Here is a 21,106-nt window from a genome sequence, read left to right on the forward strand (position 1 = left end):
GTTCCTTTAACAATGTTTTATGGTGGCAGTTCGTGATAGCCAGAGGCGACTGTGTTTGAAAACAGAGGAGTAACCTCATTGCAAAGGAAGCTAGAGAGCTAATTAAGGGAAGGAGAAGTTATTTATGGTGCGTTGTGTAATTGTTTACTATTTCAGATATATTTGTAAGCATTTGCAATGCTATCTTAACTTTATATTCATTCCCTTGCACTTTTATTACCTTAAATTTTCTTAAATTACACGAACACATGTTCATAAAATTGCAAAAATGGAAGATTTTTAGGGAGTTTTAATGGGCCTGGGATGCACATACTCATGTATTATATGGAGTATGTTCATAACAAAGTGCTTTCTTTGCAAAATTGTCCTTTAAGAACAGGGTTGCAGCAGCTAGAACAAATGACATACCAAGAGATTCACTCTGTATTAGGAGAGCAAACTGAATGTTTGAAATGTCTTTGTCATTGACCACTTGATCTTTCAACCTTCATTGTGTTTTTCATTTAATTCTTACGTTTTTATGGAGTTGGAATAATTTAAAACTTCAAGGGAATTATACTGCTTCTCATTTCCATTAGATTTGACAATGACATTGTAAGTTATTTTCCCAGCAATTACCTTGTGTAGTTCATAAGTTCAAAAGGTATTAAGTTCAAAGCTTGAGACCTTCGATCCAAGTAGAAAAAAAGTAGCAGGAGATGGTTTATGATGATTTCATTATCTTTAAAACAGATTATATTCATCAAGCCTAAGAGAGCTTAAAGAAAATTGATGGAAGAACTGCCTTTAGCTTAATGTGGTTTAGTTATCCAATGTGTATTATAAGTAATGAAACTGGGGAGGTGGGGGTGGGTGGGAGGTACCTCAGAAAAATCCTTGAGAAGTTTTGATCACTGAATCTTTTAGGTTGGTGGGAACCTCATGAGATCATTTAGTCCAATGTCCCTGCTCGAGCAGGGTCAGCTAGAGCAGGTTGCCCAAGACCATATGCACTTGGGTTTTGAGTATCTCCAAGGATGGAGACTGCACAACCTCTCTGGGCAACCTGTTCAAGTGTTTGACAGCCCTCACACTAAAAAATATGTTTTCTTGTGTTCAGAAGGAATTTCATGTGTTTTCATTTGTGCCCATTGCCTCTTGTCCCATGACCTGTGAGTGCAATCCATCAGGCCCCATGGACTTAGGTATGTCAAGGGTTTTTTTAAGTGCTCCCTAAACCTGGTGGTCCTCCACCAAGGGTAAGTCTTCCTTGCTTCAGACTTTCGCTCTGGTCTCAGGGGCCTGGGATTCCTGAAGGAGGGTCTTACTAGTAAAGAAGGCATTAAGTGCCATGGCCTTTTCTATGTCATTTTTCACCACATCCCTGCCCCCATTCAGCAGTGGGCCCATGATTTCCCTAGTCTTCCTCCTTCCTTTTTTGATGTCCTTCATGCCCCTTGCCAGATTTAACTCCAGGTTGGCTTTGGCTTTCTTAACACCATCCATACAAGATCAAATAGCAACTCTCTGCTCCTCTTGGGTCACCTGTCCTGCTTCCAACTCTCTTACACCGCCCTTTTATGTCTTGAGTTCAGTTAGGAGCTCCTTGCTCATCCATGCAGGCCTTCTGCAGCCTGAGCTTGATTCTTTACTTGTTGGGATGGATCTTTCTTGAGCTTGTAGAATCCTTGAGTATCAGCCAGCTCTCCTGGACCCCCCTAATCTCCAGGGCTGTATCCCATGGCACTCTTCCAAGCAGATCCCTGAAGAGGCCCAAGTCTGCTCTCCTGAAATCCAGGGCTGTGGTGCTGCTTTTTGCCCTGTTCCCTCCTCTTCGGATCTTCAACTCCACCGTCTCATGGTCACTGCAGCCAATGCTGCCTCTGAGACTTCCACATCCCTGAGTAGTCCTTACTTGTTTGTACATGTCAGGTCCAGGAGAGCACCTTCCTTGTTGGCATCTTGATCACCTGTGTCAGGAATTCGTCATCAATGCACACTCAAATCTCCTAGATTGCTTGAGCCCTGCTGTCTTGTCCTTCCAGCAGATAGCAGGGTGGTTAACGTCCCCCATGAAGACCAGGACCTGTGAAAGTAAGGCTTCTTCTGGGTGTTTGAAGAAGGCCTCATCTACTTCTACCTGATCAGGAGGCCTGCAGCAGTCTACCCACTACAAGAGTGGTCATCTTGGTCTGTCCACTTCTCTTGACGTTTAAGCTCTTGACTGACTCCAGATCCATACCAAGGTGCAGAGCTCCATGCGTTCCTGCTCCTCCATCCCATAAAGGGCAACTTCCCCTCCTCACTTTCCCAGCCTGTCCTTCCTAAAAAGCCTGTATCCCTCCATCACAGCACTCCAGTCACGTGAGCTATCCCACCGTGTCTCCATGATCCCAGGGAGGTCATAGTCCTGTAAGTGCACACAGACTTCTAATCCTTCTGTTTGGTCCCCATGCTGGGAGCACTAGTGTAGAGGTGTTTGAGAGGCACCCAAGTGTGCCACTTCCCCAGGACAGGCTTGAGACCTTCCCAATCAGGCTGTTCTGCAGGCACCTCCTTCTTTACATGCCTGCGCTCAAAGGGATGCCACATCAGCTCTTTTTTGTTGATCGCCGTGTCCTTTCTGCTCACCCCACCCCAGGCTGCTTGTTGAGGAACCACTCCCTCCCCTGTTGTTTCTAGTTTAAAGCTCTACCAGCTTGGCCAGCCTATTGGCAAAGCTACTTTTTCCCTGTTTAGTCAGGTGGATCCCATCTCTTCCAAGAAACTGTTGACTCTCAAAGACAGTTCCGCAGTTGCAGAAACCGAAACCCTCTTGCAAACAGCAGCCAGTTGTTGATTGCTACAAAAACATCGGCTCTTGTCACTGCGGGATGGGCTGCACCCCCCATCTGTAGTGGGGGGCCGTGTGAACCCCAGAGGGTCTTGCCTTAAGCTTCTAGGCAAGATAAAGCCCTTGTATGTGTCCTGCTCGTCTCAGGACATCCAAAACACAGTAATCCACAAAGTGCTGGAAAGCCGTGGCCCTGTGTCCCGGTCCTTGCAACGCTCCATTTTTAAAAGCTTTGAGCCCCAGTTATTTGAGATCCTCTGCTGTAGCTATGAGCAACCTCTTGCCATCCTTGCTATGATACTTGCAGGCAATTAATCCTTTATATTACCTTTGTCTGCCTAAATCTGCTTTGTATAGGTTTGCTTAAGTTCTATGGCAGAGCCTCTCTTCCTACATTTAGGGAAGAAGGCTTAGTTTCAGGTTTGAGCCCCTGTTCTTCAAAGAGAAGTTACTTACAAGTGGTCACTCCTTCTGTATGTGTTCAACAACCATGTTTTGATTTAGCTTTATTAGATTTAAAATCAATATTTCTTTTCATACCAATGACCTAATCCTTATTAAAGCTCTGCCCTGACAACTTCAAAGTTCAGCAGTTTCTTTATAAGCCTGTGAAACGGGTACAGCCTGAGCTCTTTTAAAGAAAGGAAAGTGATTTATTTACCTATGCTGGATTAAAAAACAGCTCACAGATATTTTTTTGTTTTGTTTTGTTCCAAATAAAAGTCATAAGCAGTCTGAGACGGAGAACTGTGAATTTTATCTTGCCAATGAACTTTCAGAAAGTCTGAGCCTATGTGAATTATAGTGAAAATTACGTTGTTCCCTTTGTTTTAGCAGCTGCCTTCAGAGACGTTCACTACCTCTAGTTAGGAAGACCTGGTTAGAATGGTGCTGCTCTTGCAGTTTGCTTCCGTACAGATGCTGTAAGTTGGGTGTCCTCCGTTTCCTCCTAACTAACTTCATAAGAGTGCAAGTTTCGGAGGAATCTTTCTAAGATGGCCTCTCACTTTACAGATAAAATTCAGGGGGTGATTCAAGAAGAAGCTGGGCAAAGAAGGTAGCAGAAACCCTCTTAGAGGGTTTGTGTGTCTCTTGTTTTCAGAATGTAATTGCCAAGTGTATCGACGGTTGTTACACTTCTCCTGTGTGGGTTTGTGAATGCAGTAGCATCTGTAGGCGTGCAGGCGCAAGAGGCTCTTATTTCTTGAGAGGGAAAACCAAGGGCAAAACGAAGGGGCCATCGTTACTTGGGACACAGGATTTCGTAGTGCTTAATGCCAAGGTTGCCCTGACTTTTCCCTTGAGTGGTTGGTTTGGACCTAGTTTATAAGATAAAAGCTATAATTCACAATTGCTCTTTTCACGAAGCTGGTTCTTTGAGGAGAACAGAGTGAACTTTACCTGTGATGAGTTGCATTTTATTTATTGGTTGCCCTCTGGGTTGTTTTCAGATTATATCAAAACCCAACGAACCAGCTCGCCAGCATGAAAGCCACCCTGAGGAGACGGAGGAAGAGTTACGGGAACACCAAGCCCTTTTGGAGGAGCCATACAGCGACAGAGTCACAAGCCAAAAGGAGGCCCCAGGGCTGGCCAACATGGTGCAAGTGAAGCAAGAACCCATCGAGAGCGATGAGGAGGAAGCAGAGCCGCAGCAGGAGCTGGAGTCCGGGCAGAGGCAGGCTGAGCAGGAGCTGCTTTTCCGTCAGGTGAGCTCGCAAAATACCAAGTTTGGGACTCGGTTCTTTGTAGAAGATTGTTTGGTTCTTGGTAGTCACCTTATACTACTCGAAGGGGGAGAAGCTAGGGGGAACCAGCTCTTGAGGATTTGCTGCATAAAGGAACCTGCAAGTAAAATCAGTGCCGTCCTTCCTTGGAGTCACCGTGTCAACTCAGAAATCCCAGGGACAAGAATCTGGATGACCTGCACAAAATGCAGTCAATGTGTTTGCAGCCACTGAACCTCTTTCTGTTTGTTTCTTTGGAAGGACAAAGTGTGTCTTAACATTTTTGAGCACTAAATACTAGCAGAGGATTTTATGTTTTAAAACAAATTGCCCCAGAGAAGGGCTGGATAAGGGAATGAAGGATGAGGTTCATTGGAGGGGGTTCCTTCTTCAGAGCTGGAGGTCCCAGAGATGGCAGCTGTGCTCGCTTTTGAAGGTAAACACCAGAGCCTTGTGGATTGCAAGTAATAAATCCAATAACAATGTAGCATGGCATAATCTTCCCAATTATATGGCAGTCGCCCAAAAGCTGCCCGTTGTGGTAGCAGTAATGAAGGTGAGAAGGTTGCAGTTCTCTTAAGGCATCAGTGCTCTGCTCGTCTTTGCAGCCCTTAGCACTCAGCATCTGACTGTACCTACAGCCGTGCGTAACCCCCGCACGGGATCTGCAGCCAAGAGCAGATTGCTGTAGCCATGCCAGGGTGTAGTTCTGCGTAAATCCACAGCCCTTGGCTAGGGAAAGCGGACTTGTGCCAGGTTTGCCGTTGCAGTGTCTGTGGATCAGGTGCAAATTGGTTGCTCCCTGTAGTCATTTGAATCTCGCTGCTCATTCCTGTCTTCCTAGCACTGCGGAGCCGACTCGCTTTTTCCGCGCGAATGTCACCGGCTGTTGCTCCGAGACTACGTTTTCGGTTCCTTGTTGAGCAGCATTATCTTCATAACAGCGCTGCCTTGAAAGATCAATGCCATTGCCAGCCATACTTGTACAAAGCGTTGTTTGGTTTATACGGTCACATCGGAGCCTCATTGCCTTAGTAAATAAATAAATAAAATGTAACATGCTGCTAATGATGGACCTCGGCAATACCGTTCCTCTGAAAGTGCAGCCCCCCCCGCCCTAGTCCTGGATGCATGGTCACACCTGAGGAGTCTTTAAAATATTATCTTCTGCAATTATTTAGCCTCGAAGAGGACAGGGAATAAATAGAGGAAATGGGAAGGTTGTTAGGCTGTGGTTGCAGCGTGGGAAGCTGGAACAGCCATCCCTTCTGACCAAGAGCCTGTCCAGCTGATGGTGTGGCTGTGCAGAGAGCCAGCTCGCCTGGAAACTCCCTCTCCTGCCTGGGGTCCGGTTGAGCTGGACTCGTTCCCTGGTCTGGTGCATCGCGCTGTTAAATACACCACTGCCGCGGTGGAGAGGCACGGGGGCAGGAAGAGGTGGCCAGATGACCTTGCCGGTGTGCACCAGCTTCAGGGCTGTGGTTTGAACACACTGCACTTGCCTGGCTTCGCTCTAGAAATGTGCGCGTCTTCATTGCTGCACACGCGTGCGTCCGCTCATTTATCAGGGAAAGGAGTCCAAGCCTGCGAACTTTAAAAACTCTTAAAAACCTTTTTATTGAAGGCACCACAGACTTTCAGCAACTACCTGCTTCTTTTCCCTGCAGCAAGCCCTTCTGTTGGAGCAGCAACGTATTCACCAGCTGAGAAACTACCAGGCGTCGCTGGAGGCAGCCGGCATGCCCGTCTCTTTTGGAGGGCATCGGCCTCTGTCCCGTGCACAGTCCTCGCCTGCCTCGGCCACCTTCCCGATGTCCGTACAGGAGCCACCCACTAAGCCAAGGTTCACAACAGGTAACATTTAGGGGCACTGGAGGCTGAAGCGGTGGGGCTGTGGTTACCATTTTGCCTTAGATTGTGCTTTTCCGCCCTGTCCCTGCAAAAGCCATCTATTTGGGGTCTGTGTCTCAGCTGTGGTTTTGGTCTCCATACCATCCTGTCTTCTTCAGGGATAAAATTCAGTCATCTTACGCCCTGTTGTCCTGCTTGTCCCTTCTCCAGAGAGACAGACACCCTACTGTCCAGACAGAAAATAACCTGCAAAAATCAATAGAAGTGTAGCACAGTACGTTAATTATGTATCTCCAGAAAAAAAAAAAAAGGACAAGTCATATGCTGTGACAGGGCTGATTTAGATGCAAAGCGGAGAGAGGCAATGTTATTGAAAAAGGACAGCAGGCCAAATGCGGTATCTGTTGGCTGTATTTTCTGCACCTTCTCCAGCCCCTGCGCAATCTCATGCCGTAAGTTATCCAGCCCGGGCTCTGTGCCAGCCGACCCCTCCTTCTGAAACACAATCTCTGCCCGGGAGTCTGTGCCTGGAGGTTAGGAAAAGTGAGGTGGGTTGATTATTTCCAGTTGTCAGGGTGCAGAAACAGAGTGAAGAGTGTTTTCTTACCTGTTGGGTCTTCATCTCAAAGGAAAATTATGAGTGCAATTCTGCATTTGTCTTGTGAAAACCAGAAATGCAAAAAAGGGTGTTAATCTCCCCACAGAGGTTAAAGGCGAAAAATAATTGTTTTTCCTAAATCCAGACAACCAGCTTTTTTCCACCAAAATCCTTTCTGTCTATTCAGTAGCCTTAGTAACAGATGAAAGTTAATTTATGTGCAACTTTTCAAGCCCTGTGTTGGGTGATTAGGCAGACTTATTTTGAAGTCCGCCTTCTGCCCCAAATGTCAAGCTCTATTTTGTGAATGAACATTTTGCAATGTGATGTGCATCCTGGGAAAAGGAAGGGGAAAAAAAAATCCAGAATGCCCAAGTAAGAGCAACTCATGATTTTGTTTCTCTTTCACATATCCATTTATTCTTAATTAACCCACAGGTTTTGCATCATTAAAATCAGCACGGTGAATCGGGTTTATTTTCAGACACTGACGGTATAGTAATAGTGATATGTCAAATATGACTTTGTTCTTCAGCTGCTAGCTGCAGGGTGGGAAGCACGTGCGACCAGCTCTGTAAAAGCCCGAGCAGTATCCCGTTTTTGCAAATCAGCCCTTTAAGTCTCTGTTGTTAATATTGAAACTTTGAATTTCAGCAAAACTGCATTCTAATGCAACCAGTTATAGCAAGATTATTCTAGATTTTGGCTTTTGCCAAGGATACAAAGAAGGGTGGTCCCCTGGCTCACGGTCAAACCGGATGAAACTTGAGCATCTAAGACACTTAGACCCAAACCTTGGTGCTTTAAAAACAAGGAGGCCTGGCCCTGCTTTAAGAGATTATTCATTCCTTCTCTTTCTTCCTTTCTCCTCCTCTGGTATTTAAGCTGCCTTGTCAATCATACGCAAGAGTTTAAACATGCAATAACATTTCCTACCAGAGGATATAAGTTTGACTCAGATACGTGCCTCTAAATTTCATTTAAATTTACAGGTAACAGTAGGAATGCAGATTTTGAGAAGTGTGCTGCTTTGAAATGACGCTGTTACAATCATTTATTTTCCTTGGAGGCAGCGTTTAAAAACAAAAAGGTGGCTTAAAATAAGCGGTGGAATATCACATTGCTTTTATATAGCACCAGACAATCGAGAGCAATGATATGAAGAATGCTTAGTGTATTTCACCTGTTAAATAGCCTTTTCACGGCATTTAGCCATGTTAAGACTCCAAGGGCTTGATTTTTCCATTGCCTTCTGTCTCGTGCAGTTCTCTACGTTTATGCTAGGTGAATGGAGGGGGAAAAACACAATAAAATGCTGTCAAGGGAGGAAGCGTTGGGCATTCACTGGCGCTAATAAAGGTGCAAAGCCTAAAGGTGAGACCTTTATACTAGTCCTATAACTAGTCCTTCACCTCGCATAAAAGGTGAAGGTTTAGTTTAATTAACCATCACTGTCTGCTTAACGGTGGCAGGAAAAAAGAGCCTACTAGTATGGGCATGCAAGCACAGAAAGGAAAGGCAGGCGTTTCAGCTGTTGAGCATGTGTGTGCGAGTTAGATTGCTAATGTTTTCTTGAAGTTGTCCACGGTGTGTTGGAGATTGTGTTTTTGGAGGTGGATACTAAAGCTTAATCACTAGGATTGAGCTATTCTTTGAAAGGCAGGAAATTAGTGTCTTGGGTATTTTTCAAAGCAAGCAGTGCTGAAGTGCATCAGGCTTCTTTCTTGCTAGGAAAATCCATCTGTTTGATAAGTGACTGCTTTGGAGACTGATCCTAACATGATTATGCGCTTTGGATTTCAGAGAAATTAAGATTTGAATTGTTGTGATCATTTTGTGAGAGGGCTGGAAAAAAACAAACCTCTTTCAACGGCCCTAATGAAGCCAACCATGATCCTTCTAGACACCAATGTGGCTCTTAAGAGAGCAGTTATTGTCCCACAGACAAAGGAATTGTTCATCACGTTCATGTTTGAGATATCATGTAGAAAACGCTAATGCTTCCTCTAGACAGAGTTAGGACCAGACAGGTGGAAATTCTGGGGTTTATGTATAATTTATTTTCCTGTCTCTATCGGTGACCAGTACCTGAGACTTGAAAGGTGTAGGGAAAGAACAACATAATACACCTCTCAAACATGATGTGCATTACTCCACATGAAAGTGAGAACAGTGCCCTTCCTGACTTCTTCGAGCAATCAGTTTTATGTCCCTAAGCATGACATTTAATTTTCCTTCCTACTAGCGTATAAAAGAAAGCTAGTCCTTGAACTTGACCTCGCTAGCACGAGTAGCCCCCTTGACTTTAATGAATACTTCTGCATGCACTGTTCTACACACTTGAATAAGACTTCTCAGGTTAGGCCATTAATTTGCATAGCTCCAATTATCCAGTCTCTGATCTCCTGTAAAAATGGATCCACAAATTATTCTGATGTTCTGCATTAAAGTATTTTTCATTTCTGATGAAGGCATTTATTCTCTCCTGTGCAGAGCAATACAATTATCTGAACCTCAAATCATATGTTTGTTCTGCCAAGAAAAGCGGGTTGGTTATGCTTTAGTGCTGACCTTTAAAAATGATTGTTCTCGTGTCTTAAAGAGTATTGCTTCCAGCACCACTTAATTTAACTTGTAATGGCCAATGTAGTTTTCATATTTTAAGCTTAAATTGCCAAGCTTTCCTCTGTGTGTGTGTGTGTGTGTGTGTGTGTCTCTTCATCTGAGTGTCCCCAACCACAGGAAGGAACTTGGAACAGTTCTCTTCTTTCCAGTGGTTTAGTTTTTAAAAAAGAGAAATGTTGAGTGACGTGCGATTACATACAGTACGGAAGAACTTCATTGAGACACTACTGTTACCATTGAATCGTTGGGAAAGGAGAAACTTTAGAGATCAACCAAATTGGCTAGGCATTGCTTTACCTGTGTACCTAGAGTTGCAGCATGACAGTTTTTCAGGACTTACTATTCAAAGCTTAAAGACTTGCAGAAAACACCCTTTAAAAAGGAACTTGCAACATGGATTCATGTATCAACTATTCAAATGGTCGTAGACCCCTTCCAACTTCGCAGTGCAATCAGTATAATTCACTGTCAGGCTGTGCCCAGCTCCCAAAGTAGCGAAAAGATTTGTTAGAGCAACAGCATTAAGCATCGTCTGGGAATCCAGGAGGCGAGCAAGAAAAGGCTGCTTAAAAAACACTGCTTGAAAAGGCTTGATCCCACCCCACCACCACCCCCCCCTGAAACTGAGGAAGGTATGGCATGAACTAGCCTCAGATTTATCTCCAGGTTGGAGTGTCCTTTGCGAATGAGATGCAGCTTCTTGTTCCTAGCTTTCCTATATTATGTTTTACTTTTCCCGTTTCTATTAGTGAATCCTCTCTCCTGCCTGTGCTCCATGCAGTGTAGTTTCCCGTTGCCCTTCTCTTTGGCCATCGCCTGGATGCCTCAATTGCACCATCTTTTAGTCGTTGGTCTCTAAGGTCAGTGCCCTCAGAGGGTGCGGTCCCGGCCCCGCTGACGCCAACAGCAGAGTGCCCGTGGACTGAAGGGAGCCAGGGTTGCACCCAGACAGGTCAGCACCTATCTGATGAAGGACTTGCTGCTTGTACTTCTTTTTGTTTAAATTCAAGGCTAGTTGTTGTCTGTGAATGTATATGTTGAATAGATACGCATGCAGCTTTTGGCTTCAAATCTATAAAGCCTGCTTGCAGTCCCTGTAGATAAGTCTGGAAATCAGAGAAGGTAGAACCACTTTCCTTTCTTTAATGTGAATGATCTAGCCAAACCTAGTGCAGTCCCCTGTGGACTAGGAGGACATCTCCATGAGGTTCTTTTTGGGTAACAAATGCTTTGTCAAAATGCATGATGTCCCCTGAAGATGAGTTTCCTTCAAATATAAATTAACCTAAGGTAAGGTTACTGCAGACCTTGTGCTAGTTTAAATGAACTCAGAGTGGGGAGTTCTCGTGGACAGCCGGGCTTACCATTGGGCTCCAGCTTCTTCTCAGGCGACATTAACGGTGCTTGCCTTTGCCCAGCAGCTCCTCGTGAAGTCTGATGCTGTGAATCAAACATGGGAGACCTCTACAGAGCGTTGCAGCACAATCTTATTTAACTGAACTTTGGCTAACCCAAAGGCAGTCAATTAACCAGTGCTCTGTTCTCTTCCTAGAACTGAATGTGGTTTGGGTTTTGTTGGTTTTTTTCCTTTGCATTCACCTACAGCAAAGCGAGAAACTGCCAGATACCTCCCCTAAGGCCGAATACCTGAAAGTGTCAGTGCCAGGGTTTGCCTCAGAGAGGAAAGCCAACTTTTTCAATGGCAGAACATGCCTACACTCAGTCAAAAGGTGTGATTGCAGCTCGAGCCAAGCTTAGGTACATGCAGCAGCATGGCACTCAGCTCCAGGCTACGTGTCCATGTATGTTCTCAGAGTCTGGTTTCTTACAAGCCCCTTTGAACTTCATGCAGTTGCAGATTGTGCTGTTTATCGGTACTTGAACTGGCTACGTGAAAGCTCCTTGAGCGTGTTCACGCCGCCCACCCCAGCATAGGTGTGCTCGTCTGGGATTGCGGAGGAGCGATATCGGTTGGAGTGCAGACCCTTTAACGTCGGGATCTGGGAATAGCTCCCGCCTTCGCTAATTCAAAGGCTTTGGATTCTCGTCAAGACTTCTGATTTGCAACTTTATACTGTGCTTTCAGACAGATATTTCTTGCAAGCAACCTTACTCCTTGGGGGGAAAAAGAAAAAATTCCAACCCCTTTTATTCTGTTTTCTGGAGCTTCTGGCTGAAGGGAACATTTGAGTATGTCGCTCTTGCTAAGTGAAAAAAAGGTCTTTTGTCCCCGGGGCTGCATAGCTGCAGAGGACCTGCTGTTTTCCTCCAGTGGAACATTGGCTATGAAATCATAACTCCCCTTCCAAAATCGTACCCAGGCAACTCTGGAGCATGAATCAGTCTCCTACGCTGTTGTCGTGCCATAAATACTTGGTAATGCAAGGGGATTTAGCTGCCTGACTCCCACGTTCAAATGCAACAACACTGCTAAATACCTACATATCGTGCTGAATAATTATGCCCAAGCGTGTGCTAATAGCCTTAATTAGCATGTTGTCAAATAATGTTGATGCAAAAGACTTCAGCACAAACTATTTTATGAAACATAGTGCCTGCTAACGACTTCTTCCTTCTGGGTTTTAATCCCAAGCCCTAGAGTCATTTTAGCAGCAATTATAAAAGTAGCCAGCAGAGAAGTTGCAAGTCAGTCCCCTCCTAGATCACGTTCCTGTGCCGGCACCTCTGTACTCATACTGATGCTTTCAGTTGTCACCTCCTTCTGTAACTCTCACAACTTCAGCCTGCAGAGATGTTGGTGACTAATTTATTTTCCGTATCCGTTGAGGATTTCCAGAGGAAGGGATCATTGCAGGTTTGGTGCTGTCTCAAAGCAGCATCTTGGATTTTCATTTCGTAGAGCTCTGTGGCTCCTGGTAAAACACACGCTGCCTTTGTCTAGAAGTGTTCGGTTTAATATAACGTGCTATAGTAAAAACAAAAAGAGGGGTTTTTTCTATGTATCTGGCAAATTTATTTTTTTTTTAACTGAGAGCAATTTTGTAACCTCTGCTGCAGGCCTCGTCTATGACACCTTGATGCTGAAACACCAGTGTACCTGTGGAAACACAAACAGCCACCCAGAGCACGCGGGGAGGATCCAGAGCATCTGGTCCCGGCTCCAGGAGACGGGTCTCCGTGGCAAGTGTGAGGTAATAAAAATACCAGCAAAGGGGGAGATGAGGTGGTGGGCCTGGGAGAAAGGGAGAATTTGCATTTGTCTGGCTCATTCGACTGCTGGATTATGAGCATTTTTGGGGGGCTGATTTCTCGTCTGGAAGATAGCTTATGTGCCGAACCTGCAGCTTGGGTTGTTGATTGCTACCTGGATGTGCAAACTTTATACTGCATTCTGGCTTGAGGTTTTTATAGCTCCAGCTGTTGGCAATGTTTTGCCATATGTGGCCTAAATTTAATCCATTCCTAGATGACTGCTTATGCTTGCGTGTGTGCGTCTGTCAGGAGTACTTTTCTAGCGATCTGATTTCATTGCATTGCGATGACTGTTAAAAATGTCATGAAACATTGGAGAATGCTCTTGCCCAATCTTGCAGTGAAGCTGCTTCTGTAATTTTCGGTCCTGTTCACTGTAAACTGGAAGTCCCTACCAAGCGTTGGACTTTGAAGCAGCCAAAGATAAGAGCAAGATATGAAGTAACCGTATTATTTGTTATCACTCTGATCATAACAACAAAAGCTGGGGAGCAACAAGTTTGTGTTTCTGTGGTTTAATAACTTATAAAATACTCTTTAATAAGTAATGGTCAACCTCTAGTGAAGATACTGTGAAAAGAATGAGGGTAGGAGGACGTAACTAAGCACTATTCCGTCTCAAGAGGTTAAATTAATTGCACTGGACATACATGTATTAAGAGCAAGGCAAACTAAGATAAAAGCTGAGATACTGAAATAAAAAGACTAATGATTAATAATGGTGATTAATAATTATTATTCATAACTAATGGCAGCGATGATAAATCAATGGTAGTGTGTGTTCCTTGGTTCTCTGAGCATCTGAGGGGACTGAATCACACAATATATTTGAGTTATGTCAGCATCTGGCTAGAAATATTTTCTGAGCAACCAGAAGAGACATCCACGTGGTGGCAGCATTGCCGTTGGCTAAAGTTCCCTCTCGTACCCTTATTTATCCCTGATGAGAGCAAGGAAGAATTTCAAAGCTGTTTCTGTCTACGGAGACCCATTTAATTTAATTTTGGGATTATTATTTGGGACCAAAAAAAAAAGTACCCACTGCTATCTAGCTCCCCTGTTTAGAAGCAGGAGTTAAATGGTGCGGTGCTAATTGCCTTGCCTCCTAGATTTGTGTTACAGATGTTCTCTAATGTGTGAAGTTCTTCATTGTATGATCCCAGGTTATTTTCCTTCATTTGGTATTTTCAGTTGCTCTCACGGTTGTTGTTGTTCTTGATGTTCACCTGCTTTCCACCTGTGTTTCCCTTCTGACCATTGGTGACATGCAGCCTCATCTTGACTCGTCCTTTTTCAGAAAACGATAACTACGTGATGTTAGCTTTCTGCCTTAATTCCGGTGTTTTCTTCTCTGATGGCTTTCTTCAAGGTCTGACCTGCCATTTCAGGACAACCAGCTGCTGTAGTTGCACTTGCTTCTCTCTCTAGTTAGCTTTCCTCTATCCCCACCGTCTCCTACTCCTGCCCAGACCTGCATTAACGTTTCCTTCTTTATCTTATCTTTTCTCATGGGCTTGATGGGCACAACCTTTCCCCATTTCCCCATCTCCTTCCTACCTCCACACTTCACTCTTCTGTTCTTGATACGTTTTTTTCTGGAGCCACTCGTTCACTTTCCACTGTCCTTGACCAATGTTTTGGTCAAGGTTTGGTTTTCCACATTGCAAAGCCATTTGGCCGCTTCCCTGCCCTTCAGAGTCTTCTGAAGCCTCCTCAGTTGGACCCGTCTGTCAGCAAGCAGAGCGGAGGACCATATAGGGTTTTCTCTCAGTGAAGATTACCCCATCAGGTGCGCTTGCATGGCAAGGCGACAGCTTTTTAGACACGAGTGATCTCTGCTGCTAGGTTGGAGCATGGGTGTGAGCTGCTGGCATTGCCTGGCACGATGGACTTGTCCCCTTACCGCAAGGACAGGAATGCTGTAGACTTAACATGTAGAAAGCTTCATTCTGTGGGACATTTTCCATTATATGATCAATTTAAAAGGAATTTTGAAGTCTGGCCTAATAATTAGGATTACTTTTAATAATTACATTACTTTTTCAAATCCCTGTTGCCTATGCCAAAGCTCCATGCAGGACAGCATGAGCTGTGCCCTCTCTCCCCACCCACAGTAGTGTGTGTGTGTGATGTGTGAACTTTAATGGAGCTCTTTATACGAGGATCGTGGCACTTGCTACCAATGCAGCCTGCTATGTAGCTACAATTTTTTTAATATTTGCTCCATCTGCATATTTATAATTGTAACTGCTCCATCTGCATAGCAGCCCTACAGGCACTCGGAAAGAGGTGAATATTTTCAGAATTAGTAGTATGTCTGCAGCGAGTCAGCGGCCACACCTGGATCACGGCACTCAGAAATTTGCCAGGCTGTACACTTAATTTTTTGCTGAGCTCCTGTTTTATTCTCTATTATTTTTTTTAGCTGGTCTTGCTGACGGACGCATCTACGCACGCTCATTTTTGTCTTCGCTGTTGCAGGTCTGTTGTCCTGTGCCTCAGATGTTATGAGCCAGTTAAGTAAGCCCAAGGGCCTGATGTGAAAATTGTTTGTGATTAGGTAGCTTAATCCATTTCTGACAACTCATATTTGTAAAAGAACGGTTTGAACTTTGACATTTCCTTATCCTCACGGTTCCCCTTCCTTCCTTAACAGCCCTTTGCTGTGGTCCCAGTGTAGGTATAGTTTGATTCTGTTGGTTGCAAGTAGTTGCTCGACACAGATTAAAAACACAGCGCCCTGCGTAGTAAATAATGCCGTGCGCACTGTGTGGCATCCTACGAGACTCCGCTGGATCCCTGTCCTCCTCCAGAAGGAGTTGAACAGCTCTCGTTCCCCCCACAACTGCATGCTGAAAACAAATCCCAGCCCTGCTTTCTCATGCAAGCTCAAACAATTCTCGGTGTCTGTCTCCTGGAAATGTTCTTTTGGTGTTTCTGTTGCACGCATGCCCGAGCCAGAAGAGAGCTCGCAGATAAATATTTTTATCGTGCATGCAAACAAACGCGTGCTTTGAAATTTCAGAAACGAACCAAGTTAAAGCCTGTTTTCGTCAGGCGGCCGAGAGGCTCCTAGACAACCTGCCAAATGCTGAGCTCCTACCGTTTCTCTCGGAGGCAACAGGAATGATCCAGAAGGGGCACAAATATTTTCAGAACAGAAAAAAACCACATCACTTCACCCCCCGCCTCTCATTTTTCAGCAGTGAAACAGATATGTATATGCTAAAGTTCTCCAAAAATTGTTTTACATCCAGCTGAGGGGAAAATGTGCGCCAGATTTGTGGTGGGATAGGTGAGAGTCTGGCAGAGTCGCACAAGTTTAAAGATGACCCTTTGGAGTGAAAGCAGTTGTCCAAACTTAACGACAGCTGCGGTTTAGAGTATTGCTTGTTTAATTAAGTTAGCTTTATAAAATACGGCAATTACTCTGGTGTACGTTCGGAATTTAAAAGCAACAATTATACTAATTGAGGCAATCTCAATAAAAGACTCTGCCCCCCAAACGAAAACCCGCAATCATGGTATAGCGTAATCCTCCCAGCCTCCATCAAGAGCGCGAGGAAATAGATAGGTTTTGCTGTGTGTTTCGGAGGTAATCAAATCCCCGGGCTGCTCGACCAGGATGGGGAAGAATGAGTTCCGCAACCAGGGTCCGTCTCCAGGCACGTCTTGGCAGCGATCCTGCATCGTTTAAAGCACGAGGACTGTTAGCTGAAGGTGAATTGCAGCTGCGGAGGACTGACATGAAAAACCAGGCCCAGGGCTGGGCCGTCTGTAAGCGCAGAGCCGTGTCCGCGGCGTTCCCGGCACAGCATCGGGCGGGCGTCCGGCTGGAGCGCGGGGTGGGTGCGGGCGGTGAAGCCTCCGGAGAGCTGCTCTGCGCCCAAGGCTTCCCGTCGCAAAGCACCGAGGGCGCATGGGAGGTGGTGGCAGTGGTGCCTGGGAAGTCGTCTCCGGAGAGAGGCTTTGTAGCTGTTTTCGTGGCTTTCTGCGGCTTTTTGGGGGCCGCAGCTGGGACAAGATCTGGCTCGGGGTCGCTCAGGATTCGTATGGTCTCCTGTTGAAACATCGTGGGGTGAAAGGGTGAATAAAATGCAAACTGCGAGACTAGTGGGGTTTTTCTTTTGTTCAAAATGCAAAGGAAAAGCTGGGTCCAAGGAAATGGGTGAAGGCTGCAGAAGGACGTGTATAAAGCAGTTGGAGGGGAGAGGTGGTGTGGTGATACGAAGGTCGGGTTTTGTGCGGAAAGGGGCACGAAGGAAATAGGGCGAAGAGCCAACTAGTTCATCGGGGTTAAGAAGCCAACTCCTGAGCTGAAAAGCCAGGCTTTAGCAGCCAGGAAGGAGGTGAGATGAGGCGGGGGGGGGGGGGGGGGGCTGTAATATGGAGTAAGCAAGCTCAATAGGCAATGCGAAGCCTCAAAGATAAGAGTATCGGGACTTAAGAGCTTTTAGAATGTAAGGAACTGCTCAAATGAGGAGCGTGGATGGCAGGCTGAGCCGTAGGCTGAGATACAAGTTGTGATGGGTCTGGAAACAGGAGCGAGGAATATGTTTTGTTCTCCAACTTTATTCTGGGGGGACTTCATTCCTTTTCTTGGTGTCTTTGTGTTAGAGTCAAGGACAAAGCTTGTGGTGTGTGAGCTGGGAGATGAGAAAGGTGCAAAAGCATCTCAAGCGTGATCCTTTCGAACCAGGCAAGGCTTGCTGTGATGTTTGTGATAAATATTTGTTTCAGTAAGTAGTAACTTTTTCCTTGAATGTGTTTTAATTGCACACAGAAGGAAGTTCTCCATCTACTCATAGTTTCCATTCGGTTACGGGTGTCATGTGGAGGGGAGGGGAGTGTTTGCACCCTCCTAAAGAGCACAGAGCTTGAACGTCTGGGTGATGCCACCTGCTTTAAACGGGAGCAGCCCTTCCCATCCCGGGGAGCCGAAGCTGTTTGCATTCACGGAGGAGCTGGCGCGTTGTTGCGACGGGCTGCTGTTCTCCTGGTGTCTTCACCTAACGCCAAGAAATACAAAATGCTATTTCTGTACGTCCCCTAAATGTAGCAGCCGAAAATGGGTCAGTACGTCTTGTTCAAAGGAAAAGAGTTGGCGTATGGGTTAGAGGGAAGCTGTAAAAACCTGTAAGGGGGGACTGAGGCGGGCTTACCATGAACAAAAAAGGAAGACAGGATAAAAGTTCAAGGGGGATTTGCCAGATATTTCCATCCCTTCTGGGCCTAGCATTTTTGTGATTATTGCCTCTTTAATGGGATGCTGTATTTTTGCCTCATCATTAACCTCAGGAAACCTAGGTGGTGGAGCAGAGCACAGAGAAAATGAAAGAGGACCTGGAGAGCAGAAATGCCAAAATTAGGAGAGGCAGAGCGCACGAGTGCTCCTGCCGTGCTTTGATTTCTGCTGCCTTATGCCTCAAACAGTTTTACAAAGTGATTTCCTGCACGCTTTGCAACACGTGATGGAGGCTTATGCTGAAGGTTTGAGACCAAAACCAAAAAAAAAAAAAAAATCCCTCGAGGTTGTTCTGCAGCCCATGCTTCAGAGGTGCGGAGGTCCCGGCGTCCCCGTGCCCCCGGCGCGCTCCACCCTGGGACGCTCCGGCTGGGGCAGGCCGCAGCCCGAGACGGCGGCGCGGGGCGAAAGCAGGCGCCGCTCGGCTGAAGCGCCGACGCCTTTGAAGCATCTTGTCCCTAGCGCGCTCCTGCACAGTGAGCGGCACGCGGCAGCGCTTTCTGAGCGGCGGCAGCCCTCGGGGGCGAGCGCCACAGCTTGACCTTCTCTTCAGAACAAGTTTTCCATTTGAAAGTCTCTTCTTTTTAGGAGCGTGATTTCTTCCCCCCCCCCCCCCCCCCCCCCCCCTTTTTTTCCTTTAAGCTATCCCATTTTTTTGTTGTTGTTGTTCTCATTAGAAACTCTGCTTCTCCAGGAACGTGGAAGTCTTAAAAAAAGCAACTGGCTTCACCGAAGGCAGGGTGAAGGTGGATGCGCTCCTGCGGGGGCTGCGCAGCGGGACGCTCGTTGCTGAGGCTCGCGTCTGGGCTCGCCCTGGGTCACCCTAGAGGCTTTCAGAACTTCCCAATGTTTTGCTGTTAACTATTTATATTTTAGTATTACTGTTGCAAAGAGGAATAATCCTGTCGTTCCTTCTATAGGAAACAACCCCCCAAAATGACAACTCCTTTTAAAGTGTTTTAGTCCAAATGATGACAAAAATTCGTGAAGTAATTCTAAGCCATATAAAATATGTCTTTTTTTGTTGTTTGTTTGGGGGTTTTTTGTTTTGGAGGGGAGGGGAGTACACACATGTTTCCGAAGCAAAGCAATCCTCATTTCTAAATAACTCCTTCCCCTCTCTCATGGCCACCTCTCGACTTACTCCCAACCTCAGCACTTTCTCGACTCGCTGCATATTTCCCCTGCCAACGTTTCAGAGGCAGTCACAAGCTCCCAGTTAAAAAGGTGAGGTGTTTTTTCCACTGCTGGGAGTTGGTTGCCTTCTCTGGTATACCTGATATCCCCCCGGCGCCGTCTGCCTGCGGGGGAGCGCTTGCTCCTGTGCAAGAGGCCACGGCACGGTCCTTGTATTCCCCAGATTTTGCATCTCCAAGTAGCACTTTGTTCTTACAAACATATTTTCCATCGCAAATGGGTGATGGCAACAAAAGATAAGCCCCAAAGTTATGCTGGACCCCTATGACAAAAAAGGGGAGAAGATCCTAGAGCACAAGGCTGATGAGGAGCAGCTGAGGGACCTGGGGTTGTTCAGCCTGGAGAAAAGGAGGCTGAGGGGAGACCTCATCGCTCTCTACAACGGCCTGAAAGGAGGTTGTAGAGAGGTGGGGTCGGTCTCTTCTCCCAGGTAAGAAGCCATAGGACCAGAGAAAATGGCCTCCAGTTGTGCCAGGGGAGGTTTAGATTGGATATTAGGAAAAACTTCTTCACCAAAAGGGTTGTCCAGCACTGGAACAGGCTGCCCAGGGAAGTGGTGGAGTCACCATCCCTGGAAGTATTTAAAAGCCGTGTAGATGTGGCGCTTAGGGACATGGTGTAGTGGTGGACTTGGCAGTGTTAGGTGAAGGGTTGGCCTTGATGATCTTAAAGGTCTTTTCCAACCTATATGATTCTGTGATTCTGTGATCCCCAATTTGTAAAATGTGAAGTTGGGTCCTGCTGAAATCAGTGGAAGCTTTGCCATGATCCTCAGTGAAGCCAGGGTTTTGACTTCGATGTGCATCTGCCCTTCTGGGTTTCAGCTGGCAACAAAAGCAGGGGTGAGCATATTTGGTACAGTACTTCCAGCTCAACGTGCATCATCATATAAGAAAACAATTTCCAACCGTATAATCTCATGGGATTTCCGAGATGAGTTTTAGAGCAGAAAGTTTGTAACTGACTCTTAATTACTCAAAGGTTCAGTTTGGAAAGCAGTGTTTCAGGAGAATTTTTTAGGTTAGCTTAATAATCGTGGAGGGGATGTGTCAAGGGTGGTTTGGGGGGATGCATTTTCAACAGTGAGTCACTTTATAATGGCTTATAACCGAAATCCTTAATATTCGGTATACGAGCGATACCTGTGTAATTTAGCAAATGCTCTGCAGTAATATTTTTAAAACACAAAAAACATCCAACAGTGTCTTTATATGTCAAGCTAGTATTTTGAATAAGAGATTAAACCAAAATCTGTCCTACAGTGAATTTTTTCATACAAGAACCCATTTTGGTTTTGTGCTCGCTGTCCTTATGATTTGCTAAGGAAAAAGAAAAGTTCTTTAATGACAGTTAAGCAGTTAATCAGTGATTTCACCACTCCTTTTCTTTCCTTTTTTAGTGCATTCGTGGAAGAAAAGCAACTCTAGAAGAGCTGCAGACAGTTCACTCGGAAGCCCATACGCTGCTGTACGGCACAAACCCTCTGAACAGACAGAAACTGGACAGCAAGAAACTTCTAGGTACTGTTCCCCGGGGGGAGCGGGTCCCCTTCCTGACCTCCAGCACTCCCGCTGCTGTCCTCAGCCCTGACTCGGGCCAACACTTAGCAGTAGCAATATGAAAGGTGGGACATGGGGCTCCCTCCATCCTTGGCTCTAGGCTGTTCCCAAGAGGATTCTTCCCACCTCCCTTCAGTCTCTGCTTGAGAGCGGTACAAGGTACACCTTCCTTTCTTCGGGTAGATCCCTAAACCCTAGATAGCTAAAATTTCCTTTCTTTCATGTCTTCAAAACCTAAAAGGACCCTCTCTGAGGAGGAAGGGTAATTCAGAGTCTGCT

The 21,106-nt window shown here is 45.8% G+C and overlaps 1 protein-coding gene across 10 annotated transcripts in view; it reads left to right on the top strand.

The window, feature by feature from the left end:
- Positions 1–21,106, top strand: part of HDAC4 (histone deacetylase 4) — a 279,148-nt gene that overhangs the window by 199,798 nt on the left and 58,244 nt on the right. For all 10 annotated transcript variants that reach the window (XR_012777014.1, XM_075511397.1, XM_075511403.1 and 7 more), the window contains exons 13-16: positions 4,264–4,521; positions 6,207–6,393; positions 12,632–12,765; positions 20,668–20,788. Coding sequence is in view for 9 of the 10 variants with exons in the window: in XM_075511397.1 (XP_075367512.1) it covers positions 4,264–4,521; positions 6,207–6,393; positions 12,632–12,765; positions 20,668–20,788 (700 nt within the window). In the remaining variant the exon portion in view is untranslated. The remainder of the gene's footprint in view (positions 1–4,263; positions 4,522–6,206; positions 6,394–12,631; positions 12,766–20,667; positions 20,789–21,106) is intronic.

Source organism: Mycteria americana, chromosome 9, assembly GCF_035582795.1.
Source record: "Mycteria americana isolate JAX WOST 10 ecotype Jacksonville Zoo and Gardens chromosome 9, USCA_MyAme_1.0, whole genome shotgun sequence".
Taxonomy (NCBI): domain Eukaryota; kingdom Metazoa; phylum Chordata; class Aves; order Ciconiiformes; family Ciconiidae; genus Mycteria; species Mycteria americana.